General features: G+C 43.0%; 1 protein-coding gene across 1 annotated transcript; it reads left to right on the top strand.

The window, feature by feature from the left end:
* Positions 1-350: 350 nt before the first annotated feature.
* Positions 351-11,942, top strand: LOC311148128 (solute carrier family 26 member 9-like; the record flags this gene model as incomplete). Its single annotated transcript, XM_084185026.1, has 20 exons — positions 351-475; positions 722-861; positions 1,944-2,054; positions 3,481-3,656; positions 4,087-4,251; positions 4,336-4,488; positions 5,183-5,265; positions 5,383-5,530; positions 5,873-5,986; positions 6,350-6,427; positions 6,728-6,823; positions 6,952-7,058; positions 7,169-7,238; positions 7,349-7,441; positions 7,533-7,664; positions 8,807-9,058; positions 9,913-9,967; positions 10,630-10,766; positions 11,705-11,770; positions 11,931-11,942. The coding sequence occupies 20 exons, from the start codon at positions 351-353 to the stop codon at positions 11,940-11,942; spliced, it is 2,313 nt and encodes a 770-aa protein (XP_084041152.1).
* Positions 11,943-22,943: the final 11,001 nt, after the last annotated feature.

Consider the following 22,943-nt stretch of genomic DNA (forward strand, 5'->3'; position numbering starts at 1 on the left):
CTTGGAATATTACAATATATATAGACCTCCTTAGTTTATGGATGCCAACAACTAAGCCACCTGAAACAAGTTTTTGCTGTGTGAATGCGCTTTGAGTAGCCAGGGTACCAGTTTGTTTCTCCTCTCTTACCAACTCCTTGTAGAATTGTCATTCTAAAGAAATGTTGTTTGGCTTGACAATAACAGTAATTGAGTTGGCAAGAGCACAAACAGATCTGGGACCAGGCTAGCCTTTGCGTAATGTTGTCATGCAATGTTATCAATGTAATACAATCTCTTATTCAAATGCCTCAATGCTGCTTTAATGACACCATCATACCTGTCTAACTGTCCTCTGATTGGCTGAAGCCATGCAAAAAGACTGCCCACCCTATGTGATCAACAGGCCGGCCTACTCGCTCCCAGACTTCGATAGGAAGTTTGACATGAAGAAACGGACCTTCCCCATTGGACAGAAAGTGAAGAAATGCTTCAGGTATAGTATTTACATTCTGCTAACAATCAAAGCCCACAAATGTTTATCTCTTTCATGAGTCAATGAAGTTTATCTAACAAAACCTTAGTACTTTTATTTACATTTACATTTTAAACCAATATGTTCCTGTCGAGATTTCTGTGATGTGGTTCTTGGGTTAGTGCTATACCAAAGGAAGAGGAGCCATGTTATGAGGCCATAGGGAGACTGTTCTAACCAGACATGCATGTTTATGCACATCATTAGGTGCTCTGGGTCTCGACTCAAGTCCCTGCTGTTCAGACACCTGCCTATCCTAAGCTGGCTGCCCAAGTACAAGGTGAAGGAGAACCTCCTCTGTGATGTCATCAGTGGGGTCAGCGCAGGTACCATTCAGGTTCCCCAAGGTCTGTCATTCTACTCCCTCTGGTGTTCTACCATTCAAGTTCTGTGCCTTTAACATTAAAGAGGGGCTGAACTTACCGATTCCGCCTGGGCTTTTTCGGTACTCATTGGGCTCATTCGAGTGGATCACTTTTGTCAAGTCGTGACCATCGTGTGATGTTTGATTTCGAAAACCCCAAGCCGTTTGTAAAAAACAACTCTCGTTCCTTCAACATAACATTTGCGACAATGTGTTGTATATAATTGTTGTCTAAATAAGTCTGAGGCGCTGCGTTTTAATGGTTAGTTTGTCAGTCTGTAAATGAATGGGCGGGTTGTAGGTTGATTCTGGTGAGCGATTGGATAGCGTGCACTGCAGCACTCCAGGCAGCTGTGCTACTGATAATTTGATTACTGCCTTGCAGTGCCAGGCGTGATTAGACTGTGCCAGGCAGTGGTCCCATGTGGGCAGGCTTAAAATCACAACCCAACCATCAGGTAAGCTGTGGCAACCTCAGTTGTATGATGGTTCAAGACAACTCAGAACTAGGAAATCTCTGACCTCCGACTTCAGTGCGTTCAAGACAATTGGGAACTCTGAAGAAAACGAGCTCCGACTGGGAGAAATCGTTTTGAACGGTCATCCAACTTGGAATTGCAAGTCGGAAACTCGTGCATCATCCCAGAGCTCCGACTTCTCCAATCTGAAGATCACTGACGTCATGATTTTCCCCAGTCTGAGCTCTTTTCTTTTTCTGAGTTCCCAGTTGTCTTGAACGCACCAACGAATCTCAGTTTTGGACGATAATGACTACATGATCAAAATTATCCTATTTATACTGTAGTCAATGTTGGCACTAGAATAAATGTTTTTGACTAATATTGATGCCACATAGGCTGTTTTCAACCAGAGAAGTTGGTTTTTGAGGTCAGCCTCTCTTTAAGATAAATCTCTAAACAGAAATATTTTCTAATACAGTTTCATAGTGAATCATTGCATTTTTAATAAGGTCTCAACATTAATATTACAGTTAATGATCAGAAATTATATTTTCCTAGATTATGGTTGTTCAATTGTTGATGAGTGATTTTCTATTCTTTACAGGCATGGCCTTTGCCCTGCTGGCTGACCTACCCCCTGTCAATGGCCTCTACTCCTCCTTCTTCCCTCTCATCCCCTACTTCTTCATGGGCACTGCTCACCAAATGGTCCCAGGTAAGTTTACCATAATCAAAGGCATACAGTGGCTTGCGAAAGTATTCAACCCCCCTTGCATTTTTCCTATTTAGTTGCCTTACAACCTGGAATTAAAATTGATTTTTGGGGGGTTTGTATCATTTGATTTACACAACATGCCTACCACTTTGAAGATGCAAAATAATTTTTTTTGTGAAACAAACAAGAAATAAGAAAAAAAAACAGAAAACTTGAGCGTGCATAACTATTCACCCCCCCAAAGTCAATACTTTGTAGAGCCACCTTTTGCAGCAATTACAGCTGCAAGTCTCTTGGGGGTATATCTCTATAAGCTTGGCACATCTAGCCACTGGGATTTTTGCCCATTCTTCAAGGCAAAACTGCTCCAGCTCCTTCAAGTTGGATGGGTTCCACTGGTGTACAGCAATCTTTAAGTCATACCACAGATTCTCAATTGGATTGAGGTCTGGGCTTTGACTAGGTCATTCCATGACGATGAAAAACATCCCCACCGCATGATGCTGCCACCACCATGCTTCACTGTGGGGATGGTGTTCTCGGGGAGATGAGAGGTGTTGGGTTTGCGCCAGACATAGCGTTTTCCTTGATGGCCAAAAAGGTCAATTTTAGACTAATCTGACCAGAGTACCTTCTTCCATATGTTTGGGGAATCTCCCACATGCCATTTGGCGAACACCAAACAAGCTCATTGGTCTTCATGGTGCCGCTTGATTGGTGGTGCCCCTTGCTTAGTGGTGTTGCAGACTCTGGGGCCTTTCAGAACAGGTGTATACATACTGAGATCATGTGACAGATCATGTGACACTTAGATTGCACACAGGTAGACTTTATTTAACTAATTATGTGACTTCTGAAGGTAATTGGTTGAACCAGATCTTATTTAGGGGCTTCATAGCAAAGGGGGTGAATACATATGCACGCACCAATTTTCCGTTATTTATTTTTTAGAGTTTTTTGAAACAAGTTATTTTTTTAATTTCACTTCACCAATTTGGACTATTTTGTGTATGTCCATTACATGAAATACAAATGCAACAGAATAGGAAAACGCCAAGGGAGATGAATACTTTAACAAGGTACTGTAGGTTATAGCAGGGGTTCCCAAACTTTGTGCTTCTTGACCCACCAATTGAGGGGTCTGTTGAGTCGCCACCACAATAAGGGTTGAGATGTGAAAAAACTAACCCAGACTAAATAATTGATTATTAAAACCTCTCTGCTTCAAACATTTAACTGAATGTAGATTATAGTATGGGCTCTGGTAATCAGTTTGGGAACTGCTGGGTTATAGGATGTAATTGTACCCAGACACGCTGAAGCTTGAATAGTCACCAAGTGAAGTGTCCTTGGGTAGGTGGTTTTTTTATGCATTGGACATAGGATTCCTCTTCTTAAAGTGTGATTGAGTGTTCTCTCCATCCAGGTACCTTTGCTGTGCTCAGCATCATGGTGGGCATGGAGTGCCTGAAGCTGGCCCCTGAGTCTGACTTCAGCCACTTCAATGCCACCCTTAATGCCACAGTGATGGATGAGGACAGGATGAACGAGGTTCGACTGGGCATCTCTGGGACGCTGGCCTGCCTCACTGCTATCATACAGGTACTGGAGGCCACAGAGAAGCCAAGTTTACCATTGTACAGTATATGTGACAGAACGCAGATTGTCAAGAATCTTGCTCTGGAGGCATAACTGACCGATTTCGGCTAGATGGGCCAGCTGCAAAGTCGGGTTAGGCATTAGGGTTAGCGGTGGGGTTAAGGTTAGGGTTAAGGTTAGGGTTAGGTTTAAAATCAGATTTTATGGCTTTGTGGCTGTGCCAGATAGTGACTACTCTGCAGAGCTGCCTCCAGTACATGAGTCATTCCAATAAATGTCAACCTGCGGTTTGAACCCCGGTGATTCTGAGTGCCACAACTGTGTCAGCATTCTAAGCTAAGGCATTGTCTCTGGAGGTAATGCAAGTGTTCAGCTCTCATACTGTACCTTAAATGTGAATGAATTAACTGTTGCACAAAATCTGTCTGAGCAGATGGGCCTGGGCTTGATGCAGTTTGGCTTTGTGGCCATCTACCTGTCCGAGTCCTTCGTCAGGGGGTTCATGACAGCAGCTGGACTGCAGATCCTGATCTCTGTACTAAAGTACATATTTGGCATCAATGTGCCTTCCTACAGTGGACCACTAGCCACTATCAATGTAAGCCTCATTTGTTGAAAAATGACCCTTGCTCTTCATATCTGCATGCAGAACTACAGTACTATTTGTCCCTTTTTGTCACAGATGCTTAAAGATATCGTTTATGGCCTGCCTAACACCAACATAGCCTCGCTGGTCTTTGCTCTGGTCAGCAGTGTGGTTCTTATAACAGTGAAGGAGCTGGGTGCACGCTACCGCCCCAAGCTGCCTTTCCCAATCCCCATAGAGATCATCATTGTGAGTAATGGAGGACTCTAACTTGTACCTCTTATGCTATGTTATGTTATGCAATGCCATGTAATGCTATATTATGCTATGCCATGTTATGTCAGCCTATGCTATACTATGATATGCTGTTATGCCATCCTATGCTATGTTATGCTATGCCATGTTATAACCTGATGAAGACAGCATGTCTGTCGAAACGTTGGTTATTAGGTTATTAAATTATTGCATCTGAGCTCCTAGAGTGTGCGGGTCTCCTTTTCTTTTTCAAGTGTTCTACTCCGTTAGCCAGCACCTCACCTAAATAGGTGGGCGTTTCTTTCGCCTCCATATTAATATGCCATGTTATACCGGCATATGTTATGCTATGATGCTATGTTATGCTATGCTATGCCATCCTATGCTATACTATGATATGCTGTTATGGCATCCTATGCTATATTATGCAATGCCATGTTATGCCAGCCTATGCTATACTATGCTATGCTATGCTATGCTATGCTATGCTATGCTATGTTATGCTATGTTAGGTTATGCTATGTTATGCTATGCCATGTTATAACATCATATGCTATGCTATGCCATGTTATACCATCATATGCTATGCTATGCCATGTTATACCATCATATGCTATGCTATGCAATGTTATGCTATGGAGTTATAAGACCAATATAAATGGTTAAACCAGAACCTCCCTTTGCACAGGTGGTGGTGGCCACAGCCATATCGGGTCCCCTGGACCTGCCTGATAAGTATCACATTGACATAGTGGGGAAGATTCCCCTAGGGTAAGGGGCACAGAATATTACCAGAAAAGGTTACTGTTATGGTGCGCTATTATGACTGTTTTACAGTCTTTCCTCACATTGACAAGTAGGTTCTGTAATCCCAACCTCTTCTCCTAGATTTCCTGCTCCGATCCTCCCAGCAGTGAGTCAGTGGGAAGGGATGCTGAGCTCAGCCTTCTCCCTGGCTATCATGGGCTATGTGATCAACCTGGCTATAGGCAGGACACTGGCAGCAAAGCATGGCTACGATGTGGATCCCAATCAGGTACGAATAGGGGACAAGCATGAGGGGAAAGGAAGAAAATGTGAAGCAAAGTTTATTTTTCACCACATTATTGTCAAATCTGTCTTCTTTTTTTAAAGACGCACTCCAGCTATTTTTTTTACTTTTCCTGTTGTGCCATGAGGATACCTGGACCACCTATTGAGATATGCCTTTTGTTAAGTAAATCAGGTGATAAATGAGGTGAAAGGAGCCTGGAGTGTGTCTTTAACATATTCAATGTTTTTATGTAATCCCATCAAATCCCTCTGTCTAACCTTTCTGACTATAGTGTCCATTACTCATCATAGTGTACTATAAACAATGATGTGTGTTTCTGTGCAGGAGATGTTGGCTCTGGGCTGCAGTAACTTCTTGGGGTCTTTCTTCAAGATTCATGTGATCTGCTGTGCTCTGTCTGTCACCCTGGCAGTAGACAATGCTGGGGGAACATCACAGGTCAGACACAGGGAGCATTGAGACACTGGGAGCATTGAAGCTGGACAATGTAGAAACTTTGCACGGCACAAGACAACACAGTATTCATTGAACATACCTCTTACCTTTATGTTTAACAATTCACTTAATAATAATGAACTTGTTAATTCCCTTTGTAGTTGATTGACTGACAATTTGTTTATTTGTTTATTAGGATCCCCCTTTTGCAGAAGCATCAGCTACTCTTCCCGGGGGCCACAAAAAACACAAAACAACAATAACATTCCAAGTTTCATCAGAGCTCTGTTCAGGACATAACAGTTAGTGTGTAGTATTGGCATCTTGTCTCAATAAAGACTCCATCCTGTTCTTTCTTCTTCACAGTTTGCCAGTCTGTGTGTGATGCTGGTGGTCATGGTCACCATGCTGGCCTTGGGGCATTTCCTCAAACCACTACCAAAGGTGAGGACCTTTATTTCAATGCATTCAAAAGAGATAGAAACATTGACGTACAGCAGAGGTTCTCAACCTTTTCTATTCCGGGGCCCACTGAAGCACTTTCAAATTGAGGAACTCCTGAAAGCTCTCTTAGACCTCTCAGGGGTCTTAGAACCCCTGGTTTAGAATCGCTGATGTACAGTAACACTGAGGGTTGAAAATCAAAATAAGTATTTGTTTCTTCTTACATCATATATGTTTATGATGTACAAATAACATAAAAGTAAAAAGGTACTGAGTGTTGATCACCTTTTATTCCTATAGTCTGTGTTGGGAGCCCTGATAGCTGTCAACCTGAAGAACACCCTGCTGCAACTCTCTGACCCATATTACCTCTGGAAGAAGAGTAAACCGGACTGTGTGAGTCAAATCCATTCCTCATTGTATGACCAGGACATGCTTATAACCCTCAGTTTAAGTGTCAGCTCTGATGTCGATACTCAAACACTATCAAATCTACTGCTCTAATTATCCTGTATCTTTTTCAGTGTGTGTGGGTTGTGTCATTTTTAGCCACGTTCTTCCTGAGTTTGCCTTATGGAGTTGCCATTGGCGTTAGCTTCTCCATCCTCATGGTTATTTTTCAGACCCAGTTGTAAGTAAAACAACATTGATTGTGTAACAAAAGTCACTGGTATATTTCATATGCTCATGTTTTTAATTGTTATGAAATAAATTAGATGTATTTTATTTTGTTCCCCACAGTCGAAATGGTTCAGAGATGGCTCAGATCATGGACACAGATATTTACAAAAATCCCAAGGTCTACAGCAAGGTAGTGTCATCACCATTTACTTTGGATTTATGTTTGTGTCTTCTTTCATAGCAAGGTTGAATGTATATAAATATATCCAATGGAATACATTTATGTTTCTATTTCTATAGGTGAAATGTGTAGAAGGGGTGAAAATAATGAACTACTGCTCCCCTCTCTATTTTGCCAATGCAGAGATATTCAGACGAAAGGTCATCAAAAAGGTACCTTGATGACTATAGGATGGCCATGTCTCTAACTCTGCCATCAATTATGTTTAGAACCATTTACCATCTGGTGTGTGTTTGTGCATAGACTGGATTGGACCCAGGTAAACTTCTCCTGGCCAGGAATACGTTTTTGAAGAAACAGCAGAAAGAATTAGACAGGCAAAACAAGGAGACCAAGAAGAGGAAGCCCAGCTCTCTGGTAACCATGAGATCTCAGGTGAGAGGTCACAGGTCAGGGCTTTAGTGTATTTTATTTTGGGTAAATATGACTATACTGAGCAAAGATATAAACACAACATGTAAAGTGTTGGTCCCATGTTTCATGAGCTGAAATAAAAGATCCCAGAAATTTTCCATACACACAAAAAGCTTATTTCTCTCAAATTTTGTGCAGAAATGTGTTTGCATTCCTGTTAGTGAGCATTTCTCCTTTGTCAAGATAATCCATCCACCTGACAGGTGTGGCATATCAAGAAGCTGATTAAATGGCATGATCATTACACAGTTGCACCTTGTGCTGGGGACAATACAAGGCCACTCTAAAATGTGCAGTTTTGTCACACAACACAATGCCACAGATGTCTCAAGTTTTGAGGGAGCATGCAATTGGCATGCTGACTGCAGGAATGTCCACCAGAGCTGTTGCCAGAGAATTGAATGTTAATTTCTCTACCATAAGCCGTTTTAGAGAATTTGGCAGTACGTTCAACAGGCCTCACAACCGCAGACCACGTGTAACCACGCCAACCCAAGACCTCCACATCCGGCTTCTTCACCTGCGGGAACGTCTGAGACCAGCCACCTGGACAGCTGATGAAACTGAGGAGTATTTCTGTCTGTAATAAATCCCTTTTGTGGGGGAAAACTAATTCTGATTGGCTGGACTTGGCTCCCAAGTGGGATATAGCCTTCATACAGACTTCTCACTGGGCGCACACTGGTTGAACCAACGTGGAATAGATGTTGAATGGACGTCTGTGCCCAGTGGGTTCTGTGTGTTTAACACATTGAATTAGTGAACAGCTGTATCCCCTCGAATGCTTTTGCAATTGCATGCCGGTGGTGTTGGGACCGCTGGAGTAGCTGCGGTGAGAGAGCGCTGTAGGAAAGTGCGCCATGGCAGAAATGTCTCGCTTTACGGCACCGCTTCGCAGGTCAGGGTAGGTCAAAGGTCATAGGCATCTGATCTGACCACCAATAGACCGTATAACCAAGCCTTTTGGGTTTTGAAGGTGTTATGTGAAACATACTGTACATTTGAGATGAAATTATGTTGAAGCTAGATACATATCCCAGTGTAATTTAGCCTTTGGTTCGATTAAGTTGACTGTTTTGTGGCTTTCCTTCCCCCATGTCTAGACCATATCACAGCTAGAGCTTCAGAACGACTTTGACATAGGCGACGACAATCCTTACCCGCCACCATCACCCACCAGCTATGTGAACTTCCACTGTAGTGACAATGAGCTGGGTGAGCAGTCTCCTGACCCAGACCAGCCCAGTTCCTCCCCTGTCACCCTGGACTCTCAGCCCACCCCCTTCCACACCCTCATCCTGGACCTGGCAGGGGTCTGCTTCATAGACCTCATGGGAATCAAAGTGCTCACCAAGGTCTTTATTTCCTTTATTTGGTTCCCCGTTATGCCTTGGCCATTTGTTATGCTAGCTACAGTATATGAATAGTGAGATGATGGGTGATACTACAACAGTGTCATCATATAGACCAGGCATGCCCCCTTTTGAAGGCCATCGTATCAATTCTTATATATTTTTTTGTTTCAAGTTAGAATAGTAGAATATTTAAACATTTGGTTGTGCATTAGCAGGTTTTCTCTTGTTATGTCAGTCACTGATAGTCAGTCAATTAGCCCATGTCCGCAATTCTTTTTTAGATTGCTAAGTTAGTTTAGCAGCCAGCTATCCAAACTTGTTATCATGGTCGAATAACCGGCCGGGGGACCACCAGTGATTTTGTTAAGCAGTCTCACTCAGATATCATATTAAAAACTGCAAACATTTCTCTCCATCCTATGGCAAAATGTGTAGAATTGCAGGAAATTAGTTATATAATAGCAAAATCTTCTCTCTGCCCCATGGCAAAATGTATAGAATTGCATGAAATTAACTAAAAAAACGTTAAACATTTATCTCCGCTGTCAAGGGGGGGTGCCACTAAAATGTTTAGCTCGCAATGTGTGTGTGTGTGGGGAGGGTTATGGATGAGGGTATGCAGACCCTCATGCAACTGCGGCCCCTCATGATGAGTTCAGTTTTTTTGTGGCCCCACCCCAATCAGAGTTGCCCATCCCTGATATAGACGATAAGCAATAAGTCCTCAATTTTATTTAGTTTTTTAACAAGTCTGAAAGTGCAGGATGCATTTGTACTTTTACAGTGATATGCACTGGCATTTGTCATAGAGTTGGTTGAGGTTTGATGTGTGCTGTTATGTACTTGTCATACAGATGTACTCGAGCTATGAGATGCTGGGGATCAAGCTATACTTGGCCAATGTTCAAGGTAAGATCTAGTTTTCATGACGCAGTTACCTATCGAACGGCCAGGTGTCTTTCAATAGTAGTCATGGGAACAGGATCTCATTTGCAGGAGCCAAAGCTGAGTCACTGTCTGCAAACTAAGGACACATAGAAGATGAAAGAGAATACAGTTAACGGTTAAAATCCCATCTCAGCATTAACATAATAGGTACATGTACATTTCCTTCTCACTTTTTCCTATTGAGATAAAGAGGTGATCCATCAAAGGGTATAGTGCAGGTGGGCATTCAATTACAAAGGGTTCCCTGTTCATAATATGCCATTTAGCAGATGCTTTTATCCAAAGTGACTTACAGTCATGTGTGCATACATTTTTACGTATGGGTGGTCCCGGGGATCGAACCCACTACCCTGGTGTTACAAGTGCCATGCTCTACCAATTGAGCTACAGAGGGCCACATCATCTGCTGAATCATATATGCAATGCCTTGGGCTTCCCGATGCAAAGGAATGTTTAAGGTCATTTGAGTTCCATCACGTTGGGCGAAAGATTCAGTCCATTAACACAAAAGCCCATGTCTGTCCCTACAAAACAAAATAGTATCATAGTGGGCATACAAGGTCCCTGAGCTCCCTAGTTACGCTCCTTGTATTACTTTGTTGGTTTCTGGTGTGTGTTTGCAGCACAGGTGTACGAGGAGCTGGAGGGGGGAGGGATGTTTGAGGAGGGCAGTGTCCCCCGAGGTCACCTCTTCCTGTCTGTCCATGACGCCATCCTCTGTGCCCAGCAGAGGTCGAGGAACACAGAAGGCCCTGAAAAGGCAGGTCCCACCTACTCCTACACCTTAATCACTATGACCATGAATCACTTCTCAGATCCTCATTGAGTAACAAGAAAGTAAATGATACAGGTTATTCTATGCAAATCCTCTACACCGACTACATCTGAACAACATCTTGTCTGCAATTTGGTCAAAGACAAAGACAGAACAATTCCTAGATATCTAATCTATGGGACCAGGTCCAGTTCAAATAGTTTACAGCCGTTTACATAAAGGAAGAGAAGATAACAAAGAGCAGGTATTATTACTGTTAGCCAATCCTCCATGAACGTATCTGGAGCAGTGAGGGTAAACAGAACAAACATTTAACAAAATGCCAATGATATTGTTTATTGTTATTTTCACTGCCTCTGAGATAATATAAAAACTTCATTCACATAGATAGACATTTCGGAGAGCGAGAGAGTGCTAGAGTCAGCAGTGGGCCCCTGCAGTGGGCCACACTAACACCCTTCAAAGTCACAGCGTCCCGGGGTGAACCCCCACAGGCTCCTCCAGCCTACGGAGCAGACAGGCCATAAGCCCCTGGTTCTGCCTGCATCAACACTTCACCCCCACCATCTCTCCTCTGAGCGCGAGAGAACCAAGAAAATCCTGTCCCAATCCTCCATGAATGTATCTGGGGCAGTGAGGGTAAACAGAACAAACATATAACAAAATGCCAGAGAGCTTGGCACAACTGCTATAACATTTACTTCAGAACTTCACGTTGAAACCTAATGTCAACACAGGTCATAAAAAAGTTTGTCTGTTTCTCCCCTCTTTTCTCTCTCGTTACACACCCAGAGACAGAATGCCCGGGGTTATATCACTGGTTCAGATCATGTTACAATAAATTGATAGAGGAAATGTGTTAACCACAATTGACGTGTGTGTGGTGTCATGGGTGACTGAAGTGTCTCTCTATGGGTTTGCAGACAGAGCAAGAAAGAAAGGAGCTGGTCCTCAATTATCAGGAGGATGAGGAGAGGCGCCTCGAGCAGGTACACTGACTGACTAAATGAACCATTTATCATGGTTGTGTATAATCTATCTTGATGAAGCAACTTCTTGTAAAATAGTTGGATCACATTGATCATATTTTCCTATCAACCCAACACAGTAATTCTGAATAATATTTTTTTCATCATTTTCTCTCCACAGGAACTGTTTTGAACATGGGATTTGTACTGCTGAATGTATGAAGAATGAAGATAAAGGAGGAATAAATATGAGTGGATTCAGAAGTTAACTTTAGGTTGATCATAACATTTAATCATTTTTGCTGTATCTTTGATTATATATGATTGTGTATTGTAAATATTGTTCTGGATGATCTCTAAATCATCTAAGCATGATATACTGTAGTGACTGAACAACTGGTCTCCTTGAGGACATGGCTATTATAATCACATCTTTCCTATTATTATTTATGTAAAAATACCAGAGGTGGGACTAAGCTAAAAAGAAATAGCCTCTGTATCAGGCTTAACCTGTCCTATCTCAACGGACATAGGAAGAGGGCAAGACTGCACAGCCTCCCCTTGAGAAACCAAATCGAATCGAAGCTCAAACAGGTACATATTAGAACTTGGCCCCTCCCAGGACCATACAAACCCAATTGGCAATTATAACCAATAAACTGGTTATACAATGTAAAAGGCAATTTCGTCTTAATCAGACTTAATTATTATTAATGATATTTCATGACCATTAATACATGGAACAATCATTTTCTCTTATTCAACGTACGGACTCCAAAGCGTGGCCCGCAAGCCATGTAGCCTATTTCTATGCGCACTGTGGCATGCATGCTCCTATTACTCACAACAAGAATGACAGAGACATAGGGCACAGACACATGGAACTACGACATAACCCGGAACGAAGGAAACCATACATTGAATTAAATAAACAGAACTTCTACCTCATGAGTCTTGCAAACGTTCATGTGCACAATAAACATTGCACCTACTCAGAGAGTAAAAAATAAATGAAAATGTATCGTATCAAACATGAAACAGAAATGTCTAAGTGTTGCAATAACGCTAAAATCAAATCAAATGTTATTTGTCACATGCTTCGTAAACAACAGGTGTGGACTAACAGTGAAATACTTTGCCTACTTACGGGCCCTTCCCAACAATGCAGGGAGAAAGAAAATAGAGAAATAATAGAACAATAATAACATGTAATAATAAAAGTAACAATAAATACAAAATGAGTAACGATAACGTGGCTATATACACGGGGTACCATACCCCATTGAAAGCCAGATACGTTTTGTGTTAAGAGCCCCGACACTAGTCTAAACACTAACACGCATTGCTTGCGGTACGTTTTTGAAAACATAAGGAACGTTCTTTCATATCAGAAAGAAATAATAAGAATTATAAGAATAAATAAGTTAAATTACTACACACCTTTATAAGGTTAGGGTTAATCTTCCCATACGGCCATATCGCCATGTTACATCGCTTGTTTACAGAAGACAGATTGAAGACAAAGGCAACCACTTGTGCTATCTAGCGTGCGCTGAACACCTGTGTGTAAGCATAACTGGGGAGGAAGTGTAATTCGTCAACTGGAGGCACACACAGCTTGTGGATCTGTGCAAAACTGCTACAGTAAGTGTATCTTTTTTATTTGAAAGATTATTTCTTGCTGATATAAAAGATACGGGGCTACCGGTTTGAAAGCGATGATTATTGATGTTTACAAACGTTAAAACACAGCGTCGGAATTGTAGTTCACAAGGAGCCAAATGTGGGCGAATGTAACATCTGAAAACCCTACATACGGAGAAGTGTTTTCAAGAACTAAGGGTACCAGTATTGAGTCGATGTGCAGGGGTACGAGGTTACAGGGATGGAATGATGAAACAGGGATGGAATGTGGTCCTCTGTAGCTCAGCTGGTAGAGCACGGTCCTTGTAACGCTAAGGTAGTGGGTTCGATCCCCGGGACCACCCATACACAAATAATGTATGCACGCATGACTGTAAGTCGCTTTGGATAAAGCGTCTGCTAAATGGCATATTATTATTATTATGAAACGCTAGCAATTATTGTAAGATTTGATGAAATATACAGTACCAGTCAAAAGTTTGGACACACCTACTCATTCAAGGGCTTTTCTTTATTTTTACTATTTTCTACATTGTAGAATAATAGTGAAGACATCAAAACTATGAAATAACACATATGGAATCATGTAATAACCAAAAAATGTTAAACAAATCAAATATATTTTATATTTGAGATTCTTCAAAGTAGCCACCCTTTGCCTTGATGACAGCTTTGCACACTCTTAGCATTCTCTCATCCAGCTTCATGGGGTAGTCACCTGTAATGCATTTAAATTTACAGGTGTGCCTATGTGGAATTTTCAAATCAAATCAAATTTTATTGGCCACATGCGCCGAATACAACAGGTGCAGACATTACAGTGAAATGCTTACTTACAGCCCTTAACCAACAGTGCATTAATTTTTTAACAAAAAAGTAAGTGTTGAGAAAAAAAGAGCAGAAGTAAAATAAAATAACAGTAGGGAGGGTATATATACAGGGGGGTACCGGTGCAGAGTCAATGTGCGGGGGCACCGGCTAGTTGAGGTAGTTGAAGTAATATGTACATGTGGGTAGAGTTAAAGTGACTATGCATAAATAATTAACAGAGTAGCAGCAGCGTAAAAGGATGGGGTGGGGGGGCAGTGCATATAGTCTGGGTAGCCATGATTAGCTGTTCAGGAGTCTTATGGCTTGGGGGTAGAAGTTGTTGAGAAGTCTTTTGGACCTAGACTTGGCACTCCGGTACCGCTTGCCGTGCGGTAGCAGAGAGAACAGTCTATGACTAGGGTGGCTGGAGTCTTTGACAATTTTGAGGGCCTTCCTCTGACACAGCCTGGTATAGAGGTCCTGGATGGCAGGAAGCTTGGCCCCAGTGATGTACTGGGCCGTACGCACTACCCTCTGTAGTGCCTTGCGGTCGGAGGCCAAGCAGTTGCCATACCAGGCGGTGATGCAACCAGTCAGGATGCTCTCGATGGTGCAGCTGTAGAATTTTTTGAGGATCTGAGGACCCATGCCAAATCTTTTCAGTCTCCTGAGGGGGAATAGGCTTTGTCGTGCCCTCTTCACGACTGTCTTGGTGTGTTTGGACCATGATAGTTTGTTGGTGATGTGGACACCAAGGAACTTGAAGCTCTCAACCTGTTCCACTACAGCCCCGTCGATGAGAATGGGGGCGTGCTCAGTCCTCTTTTTTTTCCTGTAGTCCACAATCATCTCCTTTGTCTTGGTCACATTGAGGGAGAGGTTGTTATCCTGGCACCACACGGCCAGGTCTCTGACCCCCTATAGGCTGTCTCATTGTTGTCGGTGATCAGGCCTACCACTGTTGTGTCGTCGGCAAACTTAATGATGGTGTTGGAGTCGTGCCTGGCCATGCAGTCATGGGTGAACAGGGAGTACAGGAGGGGACTGAGGACGCACCACTGAGGGGCCCCCATGTTGAGGATCAGTGTGGCAGATGTGTTGTTACCTACCCTTACCACCTGGGGGCGGCCCGTCAGGAAGTCCAGGATCCAGTTGCAGAGGGAGGTGTTTAGTCCCAGGATCCTTAGCTTAGTGATGAGCTTTGAGGGCACTATGGTGTTGAATGCTGAGCTGTAGTCAATGAATAGCATTCTCACGTAGGTGTTCCTCTCCAGGTGGGAAAGGGCAGTGTGGAGTGCAATAGAGATTGCATAATCTGTGGATCTGTTGGGGCGGTATGCAAATTGGAGTGGGTCTAGGGTTTCTGGGATAATGCTGTTGATGTGAGCCATGACCAGCCTTTCAAAGCACTTCATGGCTACAGACGTCAGTGCTACGGGTCGGTAGTCATTTAGGCAGGTTATCTTAGAGTCCTTGGGCACGGGGACTCTTTCCTTCTTAATGCGTTTGAGCCAATCAGTTGTGTTGTGACAGAAGATAGCCCTATTTGGTAAAATACCAAGTCCATATTATGGCAAGAACAGCTCAAATAAGCAAAGAGAAATGACAGTCCATCATTACTTTAAGACAGGAAGGTTAGTCAAGACGAGATATGTCAAGAACTTTGAAAGTTTCTTCAAGTGCAGTCGCAAAAACCATCAAGCGCTATGATGAAACTGGCTCTCATGAGGACCGCCAAAGGAAAGGAAGACCCAGAGTTACCTCTGCTGCAGAGGTTAAGTTCATTAGAGTTACCAGCCACAGAAATCGGCAATTAACTGCACCTCAGATCGCAGCCCAAATAAATGCTTCACAGAGTTCAAGTAACAGACACATCTCAACATCAACTGTTCAGAGGAGACTGCATGAATCAGGCCTTCATGGTCAAATTGCTGCAAAGAAACCACTACTAAAGGACACCAATAAGAAGAAAAGACTTGCTTGGGCCAAGAAACACGAGAAATGGACATTAGACCGGTGGAAATCTGTCTTTTGGTCTGATGAGTCCAAATTTGAGATTTTTGTTTCCAACCGCCATGTCTTTGTGAGACGCAGAGTAGGTGAACGGATGATCTCTGCATGTGTGGTTCCCAACGTGAAGCATGGAGGAGGAGGTGTGATTGTGTGGGGGTGCAAACTTCATAAGCAATTTGTACATAACAAAAGAGCAGTAGCCCTATGCCAGTAGCCTAATAGTTGCTCGATGCCCAATAGCTTGCAAAGTAAACAGTTATTGATGACAACAGTTTTTGAGAGCTGCATTTTTTTATGGCAATGCTCTCTCCCTACAATGTGACGTTTGCCGCTGCCCCCGATCCTATAGCTGTACAGAAAACAGGGCTCTAGCCTTTTGGGGGGCCCTAAGTGAAATTTGGTTATAACAAATTTCATGCATTCTACTAAATTTGCCATGGGGCAGAGAGAACAAATTTGAAGTTTTACAGCTAATTTACTGCAATTCTACCAAATTTGCCATGGGGTGTAGATACATTTTTGCAGTTTTAAAGCTAATTTCCTGCAATTCTACACAATTTAAGTACTATGTTAATGATATCTGAGTGAGAGTGACTAACAAAATCAATGGGGGCCCCCTGGAGGTCAGGGCCCCTGGGCACTTGCCCTGCGTGCCCGGTCGTTATTTGGCCATGATTACTACAAGTTTAGATAGCTGGCTATCTAGCTGCCTGGGGCCCTAAAAGACCGCTTATGTCACTTATGCCTGGAGCTGGCCCTGACAGAAAATCAGCAATCTAGCTCAGCAGACCTCTGTTGATGGACAGTTTGCTGGTTCAATCAGAGGACAGATTACACGTTTCACTAGCCAATCTCTTGCATGCTTTTTTTGCAAGGGCAATGTTGCGGCTACTGTCTCTGGCTGCATGGAGAGTAATCCATGGACTCTGTGTCACAAAATGAGTGACAAAAACTCACCAGACAATTTCAAGTAATCAGTCTCAAGTCAAAGGTGAGTCCCGAGTCTTTAGGCTCCAAGTCCAAGTCAAGTCTGAAGTTATTTTATTTTCAATCAAGTCTTCAAATTTGTGACACTAGTCCACAACTGTGAAAAATACACCTGTATATTAGAGAACTACACAAATGGAGGAGGGATTACATTTACATTTTAGTCATTTAGCAGACACTCTTATCCAGAGCATACATTGTTTTTCATACTGGCCCCCCGTGGGAATCAAACCCACAACCTTCGCATTGTAAGCGCCATGCTCTACCAACTGAGCTACACTGGATTACAGGCCAAAGGAATTTGATTGGATAAGATGCTAGCGTCATGACGGAATCTAAAACAAAAATCCAGAAAATCACATTGTATGATTTTTAAGTAATTAATTTGCATTTTAAGTAATTAATTACTTAAAAATCATACAATGTGATTTTCTGGATTTTTGTTTTAGATTCTGTCTCTCACAGTTGAAGTGTACCTATGATAAAAATTACAGACCTCTACATGCTTTGTAAGTAGGAAAACCTGAAAAATCGGCAGTGTATCAAATACTTGTTCTCCCCACTGATATACACTGCTCAAAAAAATAAAGGGAACACTAAAATAACACATCCTAGATCTGAATGAATGAAATAATCTTATTAAATACTTTTTTCTTTACATAGTTGAATGTGCTGACAACAAAATCACTCAAAAATTATCAATGGAAATCAAATGTATCAACCCATGGAGGTCTGAATTTGGAGTCACCCTCAAAATGTAAGTGGAAAACCACACTACAGGCTGATCCAACTTTGATGTAATGTCCTTAAAACAAAATGAGGCTCAGTAGTGTGTGTGGCCTCCAGGTGCCTGTATGACCTCCCTACAACGCCTGGGCATGATCCTGATGAGGTGGCGGATGGTGTCCTGAGGGATCTCCTCCCAGACCTGGACTAAAGCATCCGCCAACTCCTGGACAGTCTGTGGTGCAACGTGGCGTTGGTGGATGGAGCGAGACATGATGTCCAAGATGTGCTCAATTGGATTCAGGTCTGAGGAACGGGTGGGCCAGTCCATAGCATCAATGCCTTCCTCTTGCAGGAACTGCTGACACACTCCAGCCACATGAGGTCTAGCATTGTCTTGCATTAAGAGGAACCCAGGGCCAACCGCACCAGCATATGGTCTCACAAGGGGTCTGAGGATCTCATCTCGGTACCTAATGGCAGTCAGGCTACCTCTGGCGAGCACATGGAGGGCTGTGCGGCCCCCCAAAGAAATGCCACCCCACACCATGACTGACCCACCGCCAAAACGGTCATGCTGGAGGATGTTGCAGGCAGCAGAACGTTCTCCACGGCGTCTCCAGACTCTGTCACGTCTGTCACGTGCTCAGTGTGAACCTGCTGTCATCTGTGAAGAGCACAGGGCGCCAGTGGCGAATTTGCCAATCTTGGAAATGCCAAACGTCCTGCACGTGTTGGGCTGTAAGCACAACCCCCACCTGTGGACGTCGGGCCCTCATACCACCCTCATGGAGTCTGTTTCTGACCGTTTGAGCAGACACATGCACATTTGTGGCCTGCTGGAGGTCATTTTGCAGGGCTCTGGCAGTGCTCCTCCTGCTCCTCCTTGCACAAAGGCGGAGGTAGCAGTCCTGCTGCTGGGTTGTTGCCCTCCTACGGCCTCCTCCACGTCTCCTGATGTACTGGCCTGTCTCCTGGTAGCGCCTCCATGCTCTGGACACTACGCTGACAGACACAGCAAACCTTCTTGCCACAGCTCGCATTGATGTGCCATCCTGGATGAGCTGCACTACCTGAGCCACTTGTGTGGGTTGTAGACTCCGTCTCATGCTACCACTAGAGTGAAAGCACCGCCAGCATTCAAAAGTGACCAAAACATCAGCCAGGAAGCATAGGAACTGAGAAGTGGTCTGTGGTCACCACCTGCAAAACCAGTACTTTATTGGGGGTGTCTTGCTAATTGCCTATAATTTCCACTTTGGAGTAAAGGGGGGGGGGGGGGGGGGGGTAGAAGGATTACTTTATCCTATCCCAGGTATTCCTTAAAGAGGTGGGGTTTCAAATGTCTCTGGAAGGTGGTGAGTGACTCCGCTGTCCTGGCGTCGTGAGGGAGCTTGTTCCACCATTGGGGTGCCAGAGCAGCGAACAGTTTTGACTGGGCTGAGCGGGAACTATGCTTCCGCAGAGGTAGGGGAGCCAGCAGGCCAGAGGTGGATGAACGCAGTGCCCTCGTTTGGGTGTAGGGACTGATCAGAGCCTGAAGGTACGGAGGTGCCGTTCCCCTCACAGCTCCGTAGGCAAGCACCATGGTCTTGTAGCAGATGCGAGCTTCAACTGGAAGCCAGTGGAGTGTGCGGAGGAGCGGGGTGACATGAGAGAACTTGGGAATGTTGAACACCAGACGGCTGCGGCATTCTGGATGAGTTGTAGGGGTTTAATGGCACAGACAGGGAGCCCAGCCAACAGCGAGTTGCAGTAATCCAGACGGGAGATGACAAGTGCCTGGATTAGGACCTGTGCCGCTTCCTGTGTAAGGCAGGGTCGTACTCTCCGAATGTTGTAGAGCATGAACCTACAGGATCGGGTCACCACCTTGATGTTAGCGGAGAACGACAGGGTGTTGTCCAGGGTCACGCCAAGGCTCTTCGCACTCTGGGAGGAGGACACAACGGAGTTGTCAACCGTGATGGCGAGATCATGGAACGGGCAGTCCTTCCATAATTTGGTTGTAATCCAGAGAAGTTAGAAAATGTATCTAGATCCTCTATGAGGCTGTGGAGTGATTCTAGTTGTGGATTTAAAAGAAAACATGAATCATCAGCGTACAATGAAACCTTTGTTTTTAAGCCCTGGATTTCTGATACCCTGATATTATTGTTGGATCTGATTTTAATAGCTAACATCTCAATGGCCACAATAAATAGATATGCCGATAGTGGACAACCTTGTTTCACTCCTCCTGACAGTTTAAAACTTTCTGAGAAATAGCCATTATTTACTATTTTACACCTAGGGTTACTATACATAATTTTGACCCATTTTATATTAGAGATTCACCAAAATTGAAATGCTCCAGGCATTTATATATAAACCCCATTCGTACTTTATCAAATGCCTTTTCGAAGTCTGCTATGAATAGCAGGCCTGGTTTCTCCGATTTTCCATAATGTTCTATTGTTTCCAATACTTGCCTTATATTATCTCCAATGTATCTTCCTTGTAAAAAAAACTGTCTGATTAGAATGAATAATATCCGACAATACCTTTTTTATTCTATGCGCTATACATTTTGCTAGAATTTTTGCATCACAACACTGAAGTGTAAGGGGCCTCCCATTTTTTAATGGACTGGATCTTTATATTTTCCACTTGTATCCGTTTCAGTAATAATGAGATCAGACCTTCTTCTTGAGTGTCAGATAATCTACCATTTACATAGGTGTGGTTAAAACATGCTAATAGCGGTCCTCTTAGTATATCAAAAAAAGGTTTGGTATACTTCGACTGGTATGCCATCCAACCCTGGAGTTTTCCCAGACTTAAAGTCTTTAATTGCAGCTCCGTCTTGCCGAGGTTCAATATATATATATATATTTTTTTTTACTAATTGGTCTTCTGACCAATCAGATCAGCTCTGAAAAAGACCTGATGTAAAAAGATCTGATGTGATTGGTCAAATGACCAATTAGTAAAAAGATTATCAGGATTGGGCTGCCTGTTTAAATGCAGCCTCAGGCTACCTGAGGAATGTCAGTTTTTCTCTGAACAAATGATCACAATGTAGACTTCTCAACATGAGCATACTTACCACTGCCAGCATTAGTAAATATCCCTATTTTATCACACCATTTTGTTATATTTCAGATAGCCTGCTGAAACATGTTTGTATCATATTTTCAAAATTGTATGCACAAAAACAAGTGGTTAATCAACATGGGGCGTACATTAGCTCATGTAACCCATTATTGCAAGCGAAATATAGACCTGTAAACACAGAGATACAATAGGTGGAAATATCTGAACTATATATTTAGGATGAATGTAAACATAACTTTTTGGTAGCTGATTAATAGACAACTTTCCAAGTCAAATGTGCTCTCATTCAGTGCAGTATGGTTCTGCCTGACAAAAATACATAAGTGACACATGTTTTATGATGTTGTGGCTATTGTAATCGAATCGGATCTAAGGAAAACAAGTGGGCTGAGTGTGAAAACTGTCATTTCTATGTGGATTTGATATTTTCAGCCTTTTGCAATTACATTATGGGGCCCACCTAGATTTGACTCCAAATCCAGTATGGCATCCAAAATCCAATATGGCTGCCACAATACCAATAAATGGTGGTTTAATCCCCTGCATGTACACTGCCAGTCAAAAGTTTGGACACACCTACTCAATCAAGGGTTTTTCTTTATTTTTACTATTTTTTACATTGTAGAATAATAGCGAAGACATCAAAACTATGAAATAACACATACGGAATCATGTAGTAACCCAAAAAGTGTTAAACAAATAAAAATGTGATATTCTTAAAATAGCCACACTTTGCCTTGATGACAGCTTTGCACACTCTTGACATTCTCTTAACCAGCTTCATGAGGTAGTCACTTGGAATGCATTTCAATTAACAGGTGTGCCTTCTTAAAAGTTAATTTGTGGAATTTCTTTACTTCTTAATGTGTTTGAGCCAATCAGTTGTGTTTTGACAAGGTGGGGGGGTATACGGAAGATTGCATCACAGAGTTCAAGTCACAGACACATCTCAACATCAACTGTTCAGAGGGGACTGTGTGAATCAGGCCTTCATGGTCGAATTTGTGCAAAGAAACCACTACTAAAGGACACAAATAATAAGAAGAGACCTGCTTGGGCCAAGAAACACGAGCAGTGGACATTAGACCGGTGGAAATCTGTCCTTTGGTCTGGAGTCCAAATTTGAGATTTTTGGTTCCAACCGCCGTGTCTTTGTGAGATGTGGTGTGGGTGAACGGATGATCTCCGCATGTGTAGAGCATGGAGGAGGAGATGTTATAGTATGGGGGTGATTTGCTGGTGACACGGTCTGTGATTGATTTAACCAGCATGGCTACCACAGCGATACGCCATCCCATCAGGTTTGGCCTTAGTGGGACTATCATTTGGTTTTCAACAGGACAATGACCCAACACATCTCCAGGCTGTGTAAGGGCTATTTAACCAAGAAGGAGAGTGATCGAGTGCTGCATCAGATGACCTGGCCTCCACAATCCCCCGACCTCAACCCAATTGACATGGTTTGGGATGAATCGGACCGCAGAGTGAAGGAAAAGCAACAAGTGCTCAGCATATGTGGGAACTCCTTCAAGACTGTTGGAAAAGCATTCCAGGTGAAGCTGGTTGAGAGAATGCCAAGAGTGTGCAATGCTGTCATCAAAGCAAAGGGTGGCTATTTGAAGAATCTCTAATATGAAATGTATTTTGATTTGTTTAACCCCTTTGTTTACTACATGATTCCATGTGTGTTATTTCATAGTTTTGATGTCTTCACTATTATTCTACAATGTAAGAAATAGTAAAAATAAAGAAAAACCCTTGAATGAGTAGGTGTGTCCGAACTTTTATAGAAAAGGCAGCATACTGCTTGGCATGGTAACAACAAAGTATTCCAAGTCACTAGCCTCTTTGAGGATCAATGAGCCAACTCGGAGGCACCAACAAAAGGAAAAAGAACCCTGGACACCCTTTCCCTAGC

This window comes from Coregonus lavaretus, assembly GCF_964263955.1.
Source record: "Coregonus lavaretus genome assembly, chromosome: 20".
Lineage (NCBI taxonomy): Eukaryota > Metazoa > Chordata > Actinopteri > Salmoniformes > Salmonidae > Coregonus > Coregonus lavaretus.